General features: G+C 39.9%; 1 protein-coding gene across 3 annotated transcripts; it reads left to right on the plus strand.

Moving 5' to 3' along the window:
* On the plus strand, positions 1 to 9,174 carry LOC137970028 (gelsolin-like protein 1). 3 transcript variants are annotated; one of them, XM_068816479.1, is made up of 15 exons: positions 1 to 164; positions 249 to 320; positions 1,705 to 1,791; positions 2,174 to 2,275; positions 2,416 to 2,510; positions 3,742 to 3,817; positions 4,522 to 4,614; positions 4,997 to 5,068; positions 5,490 to 5,529; positions 5,935 to 6,020; positions 6,326 to 6,402; positions 6,742 to 6,839; positions 7,407 to 7,516; positions 8,279 to 8,386; positions 9,022 to 9,174. In XM_068816479.1, exons 1-14 carry the CDS (start codon positions 96 to 98, stop codon positions 8,384 to 8,386), a joined length of 1,185 nt encoding a protein of 394 aa, XP_068672580.1. In that variant the 5' UTR covers positions 1 to 95; the 3' UTR covers positions 9,022 to 9,174. The 3 variants fall into 3 exon arrangements, with proteins under 3 accessions (XP_068672580.1, XP_068672581.1, XP_068672582.1); XM_068816480.1 differs by having other exon boundaries at positions 2,174 to 2,266; XM_068816481.1 differs by lacking the exon at positions 2,174 to 2,275.
* Positions 9,175 to 10,124: the final 950 nt, after the last annotated feature.

The following is a 10,124-nucleotide window of genomic DNA, read 5'->3' on the forward strand; positions in this document are numbered from 1 at the left end:
GTAGCATTCGTTCCAGCGTTCGAACATTGTTTGTATTTCATCTGTTCGCGGTAAAACATATTTGAGAATACCGCGAGTTGCGTTGTCCTTAAAAAATGGAACAAACGCCATATGTTTGGCAAGATGAGGAAATAAAGCTCTTCCCCGAAAATCCAGAGATTACTGTAAGGCGAAAAAAACTGGCTCAGTTTAACTTGCGTGGCAGACAGCTTGTTACAGTTTAGAATTTTCATTTTTGCCCTGCGTAGGGACTATGGAAGGAACGTTTCAGACATGTTGAAGATTCCGGACGGCAAGCTTGGAAAGTCACCGAAGAAGGCGTAAGACGATTTATATTTGTCAGAGTTGAAAGTTTGGAGCTTTTTCTCCTTCTATTGCTTGTCAATGATTAAGATACATCGCGGTAAAATATGCTTTGATTACATATACTTAGCCTGTCTACGTTTAATTTGCTCGGCCAAGTTTGTCTTTTCAAACACTCTCTCCTGAGAATATTGGAAAACTGTTGAAATCTTAGTTTAATTAGAACGAATATGTTAATGAAAACAGCGGCGCTAGCTCACATTTTGTCGATAAAATATTTCGGCATGTAATTATTAATGATAACTCAACGCTGAATTGCAAAAATTCTTTAATTTTCCGGACTTTTGAAAGTTTGGTGGATTCCCTACCTTTTATTCACAATTGGTATACTTAACATCTGATTGACTCTGTATATCGGCGATTTGAAGAGAAAAAACGAGGGATATCCATAATTAACTATAAACATTTTCAACCTGAAGTCGGCGAAAAGAGAGTCTCTTTCAATGTAGGGATCAGTATAAAAAACAATCGCACATAAAAAAGATAGTTTCCAGATTTTGTCATGCATTAAAGCAGTTTTACTGATTTACGAAGCTTATTTAAAAATTATAGCCTCAAGAGTAACTGATATAATTCTGCTGGAGTACCTCAAGTAAACTTTTGCATAATTTTAAAAAGTTAGCCAGAATATCATCTCATGTGTTTTTTTTTTCGGGAAAAGTGTTTAATGCGGTTTAAAATTTCATTCAAAACTCAAAGAGGTTTAAGACTACTCCAAATCGAAATTGAAGTAATTTAAACATAACAAACTTTTCAAACGTAGCGATTTTAAGACCACTTTGTTTGGAATGAATTCCTCTCGCGGAGGACACCTTTTCAGAAGTACACTTTCTTTTCCAAATAAGGAAAAAGTAACTGTAAGTCAGCAGCTGGCAAAATATAAGTCAGTGGGGGTGGGGTCCAACAGTATGGGAGAAAGTAACCTTAGTAAAAACAGACACAAAAAATAATTCTTTCCTAAACAAATGTCTACTATAACGCATGGCCGGTAAATTTGTCAATTTTTTTAGGCCATAACCTCTTTTTTTTCGTTTACCGTCGTCCGACCAGCCCAAATTTTTGGCATTTTCAAAAAAAAAAAAAGTAATTACGTAGTTAAACCATTCCTATTCAGAGTCTTCTAGTGACTTTTTTAACTGTTTTTTTTTTCAATCCGACCCACCGATCCAGTATCGGGAAACGCATTCGAAGGTAAACGAAAAAAAGAGGGGATGGCCTAATAACATTCTACACCGAAAATCTAATCGACAATCTAATGCAGCGAGGATTGCATTGGTGCCTTGCTTGATTAGCCATCAAAGAGCGCACTTGCTAGCCTGATATTTTCCTTCTTTTTTTCAGGAGGTTGTAGAATGGGAATTAGCTGCCAAAGGAAAGTTTTTCAGCGATGAAGTGTACATAATTTTGAACTGTGCAAAAAATACCACGGTAGGAGTGATAAGGAGTTTGCCTGAAGCTCTTGCTAATTTTCTTTCATTGCGGTTAAAAATACATAGCCGCTGATGAGGGCTTGAAAACGTACGATTGTATCAAGTGACCGTAAATGACGCCTTCCGGCAATCAATTGGGAACGTGAAAGACGCTTATAAAAACCACCAAGTTTGTCGATGACTTAAAAGAGCTGGAAAAACTAAGTAACGTCGGGGCTACTGCAGGCAATTTTTTGATTGTTCGGCAGCAGAATGTTTGGTAGGCAATCAGTGTCCTTCGATTCATTCAACCGTGCGCACGCGCGAGAATGAACTGCGCTCATGAGAAATTGTTGGCAATTAGACTTGAGATGGCAGCACTAGTGTTTCTTACCTTTTAGATAAGCTACGACATTCACTGCTGGGTAGGAAAGCAAGCACCGAAGGAACTTTATGAAAAAGGTCTTCACAATGCAATGGCCTTGGATGAAGCGGTGAGAGACGTGAGTTTAGCAAGAAATTCCTTTCGAGGAAATAGGCACTCCAGGAAGAAAGAAAAGAACTTCAGACTTCCTTTGAAAGGTTACCAGGTAGCATTCAAAACATATAAAGTTAAGCCATAATCGTTGCCTGTTTTTTTTAGATGGATGGAACACCACTTGTTCACAGAGAAGTTCAAGACTTCGAATCGAAGCGGTTCACAGGTTATTTTGAAGACTTCACTGTATTAAAAGGAGGGTGAGTCAATGAAAAAAACAGTGAATCTTTTTTATGCTTCATGCTCCATACAGTCTGACAGATATTGCTGGCTATTGCTGGCAAGGAATTGCCCTGGGCGAGCTCCGTTTGCTGGGACACAAATAATACCACATTTAAACTCTTGTCAGTTCTCCATGACAGAAAAACAGAACATTTCAAGGCCCTAGCTAAAAGTGACCATTCATCAGCCATTGCTGATCATGTGAAAACCACTGGCCACGACATTAAATGGGATCACTTTGACATTTTAGCATCCGGAAAAACTGACTTTCACTAACGCCTTCCCTTAAAAGTGGTTGCAATGTTTTGGCTTGCGTTTCCGCCGTAGCTTCTTTAAAAGAAATATATTTCCCAGAGGAAATTTAACAAATCGAAAGTGGTTCAGCGTTGTCTGTACTCTTATCGACAACGGTATTCGTCATCACAGTGGTCAAAATGTTGCAACCACACTTTGGCGATATTCTAACCCATTCAGGGGGTACAGTTACAGTGAAGCAGGAACTCATTAACGGGAACCTCTATCTCTACTAATTCCTCGAGTCAATCCTTTGCCGAGTAAATGTATTTTTAGGAACAGGTTTTTCCTGCGAAAAGTATCATACTTCCCTTCCCGCTGAGATAGCTCTGTTTTGATTGGCTTTTGGCCCGCTGATTCTCCCAAGGGAGGCGTTCTATGAATAAATCTACTCGGGAAAGAGTTGACTCACCGGCCAAATATGGGGGATAGAGGCTCCACTTGGTGAGCGAGCGAGGTTAAACTGTCTAGAGGAAACACATGGGAATGTCAAAAATTTAACAAATTGATTGTTATACAAAATCCCTCTAGTGCGACATTGGATATTCACTTTGCTCTCCTGAAAAGGAAAAAAATAGGAACATTTAAAGCCATTGTCGACTTCATGGGACGTTTTCAGTGTTCTAGACATCACTGCATGTTGCGCTAGCTCCCCATTCGATCCTTACCCTTTTCACCCACCTTGTTTTCGATTTCGCAACCTTAGTCAAGCGCAAAATCGAGAGATGAGGCTTCACGCTTATGAAAGACGGCAAACGGATTTTGCTGCCTCACTAAATTCAGCACATCTCTTGCATCCAAGGCAAACGGGGAAGAACCAATAACGATGACGAAGAAGCCATGAAGATTTAGAAGGACCATTTCATCGGTGTTGTCTCGCGTGTAATCTCATTATCTGCATCTATTTTATCGCAGGTCTGAAGAGAGCGTCAACTGTAACCTTCATTCACAATACAAAACGCGCCTTCTCCGCATCACAGGACCATTTGGGGTGAGCCCAGGATTCGTCTCAGAGTTCTTCTCTATTCTCTCCGTAGCGCAGGCGTAGATTTTTTTATTTACATTCTTCAAAAATTTCTCATTGTATTTTACTTCTTGATATGCAAAAGTGCTGGAGCACTAATTGGGGACACTGTAAATTGAAATAAGCAAATCAATGCAAATCAAATCAAATTTTGGTTTTTGAGGATTAGGGAAAGCCGGAGTACACGCAGAAAATCCTCTCGGTGTACAGTAGAGAACCAACAAACTCAACCCACATATGACGCCGAGCCTGGGAATCGAACCCGAGCCACATTGGTCGGAGGCGACTGTGCTCTTACAACAGCGCCATCCCTACACCCCCAACCGGCAAATTCCCTCCTGATGCAATTATTTTTGGCTACGTGGCCTCGTGGGGCCAAGCCCTCGACATTTATCGAAGAGAACCAGAAGAGAACATCACAGTTAAACAAATTAATCATTTGGAAAAAAGTCTGAACAATACAAAATTCGTTTTTTTGAGTTCTTTTTTACGGGCATGTATTAATTACTCAAGCTTCTTAACTTGTTAATTAAGCTGTTCCATCATTGAATAACGGCGATGAGCTTTCGCTTTCACTGAATCGTAATTAATTTAATATTGGCCAAGTCGTTCTCCACATCTGTCTCAAGATGTACAGCAAAAAGATTCTTTGGTTCACTTTGTATTTCCAGCGCAATATCTGTGTCCGTGAAACAGCTTTGAAGCGAGGTGCACTGGATTCGAATGATGTCATGATAGTTGACAATGGAACCAGGATCTACCGGGTAATACCACTTCGTTATGTGTCGTTATGATCACTGTGTCTACCAGTAGCAAACAGAAAACAAGTTTTGCTTTTTTCTGGGCCCCTTCCTTGATCACGTCTCCCTTTACTTAAGAAGGAGAGGTGTCGGGAATGTTTTGCTCCAACTACGTATCCGCAGTCATGACAAAAAATTGTTCACTTATCTGTGTGTGTTGGGATGCACGAGATATGTCATTTTACACGTTTTGCTTTCGCATCCATTCGCCCTTATCACAAGGTGGCCATATTGTCTCGGGCGCTCCAAGGAGCCTAGCGGTGCCAAAAACTGTCACGTCTGGTGTTTTCAGATTCCGTTCAATGAAATCTAACTGCTAAACTTCGTTCTTTGCCATTTGTTTCAGTGGATTGGAAAAGGAGTCAACAAGAATGACAAGAAGACTCTCAGAGTATTAGAATACGCCAATAATCTTGTGGTATTGTAAAAACCTGCTTTGCAGCAATTTACAGTCATTATAATATGCGCTGAAGTGATGACAAGCGCACGGTGAACCACACAACCGTGAACCTCCTCGCACCACGGCTGGCTGTCTGCAAAACAGAAGAAGGGATCACCCATACACTGTTTTAATTTCAATAATGTATCCACACCTCCTACTTTTGCTTATCTTGTGAAGCCTTTTTAAGCCAAAGCACCTGTACTATTTCACAGAAAAGATCAGAAAAGCCCTCCGGCCAATCAAGTCTTTCCCTTTGTGTGTTAATTAATCTAGTACAGGACAAAACAAAACAGATTAAAGCTCCGCAAAAAGATTTAAGGCCGAAAAAATATATTGTTTTAGAGTCAGGTACATTTCGTTAATGTTTAGAAGCGTTCTCTCCCTTTTATGTTTCAAGATTGAGCGAAGAGGTTTAGGGATTAAAGTGGAGACGGTTGGTAAGATTCCATTTTTAATCATTATTGGTAAACCCTTATAAACCAAATACAAAAATTATGGCCAATAAATTATTCTTTGAAATTCGTTTCTCCTTCTGAATCTCCCTAGCCTCATGAGTATGTGAAAAATTGAAGAATGTTAACTCGAAACTATGCATATGCCAGCTCGGCTAACCCCCATTTTAGCAATGACAAACAAATTAAAGGAATTTGTATCAATCAAATGACTGTATATCTAATACAGAGTTTTCTTTGCATGATTCTTTTTTTCTCTGTTTCTTTTGTTAAATGCCTTTCCCCGGGATCCGAAAGGACTCCTGAAGCGTAAAAACACATGGATTTCAAGGGAAGTTCGTCGTTGCTTCCTTGTTTTTTAACCTTAATAGTCTGTTTATTTTTTCTCAGATGACAATAAACCGGAGTCGAAAAATCACCCCATGTTGGATTTGTTCCCAAACCAAGCTAAAAAGCGAAAGCCTTCCGTACGAGAGGTAAAACATTCATTTTCTCCCCTGTTTTCATATTCTTGGTGCTGCCTCGTTCAATATCTAACATGAATGAAGGGGTAGTTTCTAAAGAAACTGTGGTGCTGCGTCGGTGGGGAAGTAGTATACAAAAATTTGGTTTTATCAACGGAGTTGATAATGTAAATTGGCCACCGTACAGAGATTCTAACATCTTTGTCAGTGTCGCGCCTTTTTCCTCCACTAGTTAAGAAATAATTCCATGTCTTGCCACGCGTATCTTAGCTGGATTTTATATTTTCACGCATTTTGGTTTTCATGGTCAATGACAGACTTTCGCATTTTGGGGGACGAAGAAGAAGATGATGTTCACAGTGGTTAGCAGGATGGATATGCTTAAACACAAAGGGTAAGATCGATGGGTATAGCACTTTTCTCAAAGCTTCTTGAGCGTCTTCTGCATAATTTACATTAGAACAGCCAATCGGCGCTGGGGATTTTGATTATGCTGTATTTCCCATAACCTGTAGGAAATGTATCAGGTAGGCCTTAAGGCACTTGGACAATTCTTCTTTCTTTTTTATTGTGCCTCAAATACTTGTTAACAATCTTGGCATGTCTTTGAGTTACCCACCACATCTAAACAAGATGACCCGCGTTCATTTTCCAACCCTCACATATCCAGCGATCAATATCAATCACAATTAAATTTCATTCCAACGTCGTAAATTTTTGCTGTTTTTCTTAGAGATGCCTACCCTCAAATGAAATTTGAGGAGATGTTAACTTTCCGGAGAGAAGCTGAAGGGCCTGATGTTTGTATAAGGAGGATGAAATCAAATGAAGGTTAATAAGTGTTTAAGTCCGACGTAAACTCCACCTTGAAAATATAGTTGACAAGGCAGACACCCTTTGTCAGTTTGAAAAAAACGAGGAATCATTTATTTCAAGTTTTCAGGAAAAGTGGTGTTTTTAATAGATATTTAAAATGTCGCCTTTCAAATTTAAGATTTAATTTGAATGACTGTGTTGCTCTCAAACTTCAAGGATGTCCGTTGACGTTAACAAACTAAACAAGTTCACTCCATTCAAGTGAGGCATTATATTCATTTTGGCATCTGAAACCGTGATAGCTATGGGGTAGACACCATTTTAGTATTCTTTTGTTGCCTTGCAAACTGACCCTTTTGGCCTCGCTTTCAAACGTAAAATTCAAAAGAATATTTGACCTTGAACAAGGCCAAAAGGGGCAATTTGCAATCAAACAAAAGAATACTAAAATGGCGGCCATTTTGGAATAAGGCGTATTTGATGAGACTAGCTACCATACACTCTTTTTTGACATCGAAACATAAACTCATGAGAACTGGGAAATCTCGGTTTTAATTTTTCGTTTGTTTTTTCGAATTGTAGTGTCGGTTGTGGACATCCGCTTCGGAAAAAGGGATAGTGATGATCACCTGTTCATACGCATTGGCGAAGACTGGAAGGGTGACCACGGGATAGGCTTGATTATCGGCCATGTAAGTCAGATTTCCTCTCGCATCTTTATGTCTGTGTCATCGCTTGACTTTTCAATCCTGGTAATATGGTTTGTCCAGAATTCCAGGTAATACCGGTGGTGCGTCGCTGTTTATAAGCGTCACAATGTATCCCGTCAATTCTGCTCCTCAAAACAGGAGCAGTTGCAATATTCCAAATGTAAGGATGCGTTCCTTTGGGATGATCCGAAAAAGGATCACTGATCCAAGATCACTTGGATCATAGTGCATCAAAGGAATTTCTCTTCTCCTTACATAGTTACGGCTTTACAAGCACAAAGGAACTACCATTAAATAATTGCTTCCATATGGGAAACAGGCTGTTTCTACGGCACCAAATAGTTACTGACAAAGAAAGCCAGAAAAAAAAAAAAAGAAAAATTCAGACTTCAGATAACAAGGGAAGGAAGACAAATACAAAGTCGGGGACACGGCAGCAACGAATAGGCCATTTCCAAGTTCATGTTTGCCTCGTCTTCAAGGAGAGTCTAAGTGCGAAGTTTTTCTTATGAAAATTAGTTTTCATCTATATGTAAAGTAAACCTAATTCCCATAACAAAAACTTCGCACTCAGACTAGCTTTGAAGGAAGAGGGAGGGGGAGGGGGGGGGGGGGGGGACAGATATGAACTCGGAAATGGCTTTTACTACGGACCCAAACAAAAGGTGGCAGTGCAATACTTTCGATTATTGAATTTTCTCGAGTATTCACTAATTTTCTCAATGTTTTTGTCATGATTAACAGTACTATCTAAAGTTTTGCCCCGATGAAGATAAACATCCTTGCATACCCATTACTGTGGTCAAAGAAGGGCAGCTATCGACTCAGCTCAATGCTGCAATTGGTTCATAAGTAAGTATATTTTATACCTTTGAATGCCTTGTAATTCCAGGTTGTTTTGACTCCGATGTCAAACTCGATTTGGCGCCTTTGTTGCATGATGAGGCCATTTTCGAAAAATCAAATATTCAGCTTGAATGTGAAGAATATTTACATATCATCCACTTTCTTTGTCTTTGTCCTCACTGTCTCACTATCAAGCTGAATCTTAATATATCGAAAAATTCCTTTACCAATTTCGACCCCATGCAGGGCTCTTCTCTTTTGCCCATGACTGACGGAGAGAAGAGCTCTGGGGAACCCTGAAACCAAATGTCTTTTAATTGGTTTTTGTAAAGAACAATCAATAGCGTCTCTGATTGGTACAATCATGTTTGCACGAGGAGTGGACAGGGACCGTAAGGTTCAAATAGCCAGTTTTTGGCTATAACGACCCCATGGCGCATTTGCTCTTACATAGATTTTCCCAGAGGCTCGGGTCAGGCGCAGGCAGAAGATCCGAGGCTCTGGTGACGAGAATAAAGGTTTTACACTACAGCTATCATAAAAGAAATTTCCTCTCCCGCTGCTGTTTAAAATAGAAGGACAAATAGCTTTTAGTGTGTTTACATCACGACTCTAACAACATTTTTTCCTTTTTTTTTCAGTTTCAATTCACGGTTCGAACGCAGACGAAAAGATAATTTGGCCATATGTAGATTCTTCTCATCTCCACTGAAAGAAAGCAAATTTCATGACGTGGCACTGAAACTGTGTTTTAAGCAATGATCTTGCAACATTTCACGTTCATGCAAAGTTAGGTAGCATTACAATTCCAAATGCTCTTTTTTAGATTCTTTAGACTTATGAATGATGAGAAATAAATGAAAGAAAACAAATGGCATGCGGGATTTCAATCAATGCTCTTTTAGCCTGTTCAAGGCCCCCAGATAGTAGGGAAAGAGAAAAAAAGATGCGTGTGAAAAATGAGTGGGGGCTTGGGTCGCCTTTTCTCTTTTTCCCGACTATCTGGGAGCCTGGAACCGGCTAATGTTCTTTGAGATCGCCGGTCCCGAGTCAACCAAGACGGTCTCCAGGGGGTTTTGGACAAGAATCAAGAAAACAAGGCCTCTACTAAATTGGGTAATAGAGGAGCAAAACCAAAGGAGGAAATCAGGAAACATAAATCCTTTTTAGGGATAAACAAGCCGGGACAAGACCATGAATTGAGATATAGAACAAGAGAAAACAAAACACTCTTCTTAATTGAAAAAAGGACCACCCCTGAACGTTCCACAACGGGGCGGGTGAAGGCGTTCATAACTGGTGGTGACTAAATGGTACCCTGACTTTTTGTCAGTTTTGTAGTGCGCGACTGAGGAAAGAGCGGCGAAGCTTCGAAGGGAATTGGACAGGAGTATTTCGCACCCCATTCCCTTTGGCTTCTCCTGCAGGCCAGAGGGAATGATACCTTGACTGTTTGCTTTGCATGCGATTGCAACTTCTCAGTCAAGTGCTAAAATCCTGAATGAATTTTACTCTGTAGACTCAAACACATATTCAGGAAAAACTGTCTTGTTTTTGGGCGACTGCGTTTGCTGATTAGTAGAGAAATCTTAGGTCGCACTTTGAACCAATGAAATCCAAACACACCCTGATTTTCAGCGTTTTCTCGTGTTGGCATTATACTGGCTACGTGCGTTTTCTTCAATTTCTTTGTCTTTGTAATGTATTTTAATTTAGGCTACGTTCACACGGTACAGGACGAATT

The sequence above is a fragment of the Montipora foliosa genome, chromosome 9 (assembly GCF_036669935.1).
Source record: "Montipora foliosa isolate CH-2021 chromosome 9, ASM3666993v2, whole genome shotgun sequence".
Lineage (NCBI taxonomy): Eukaryota > Metazoa > Cnidaria > Anthozoa > Scleractinia > Acroporidae > Montipora > Montipora foliosa.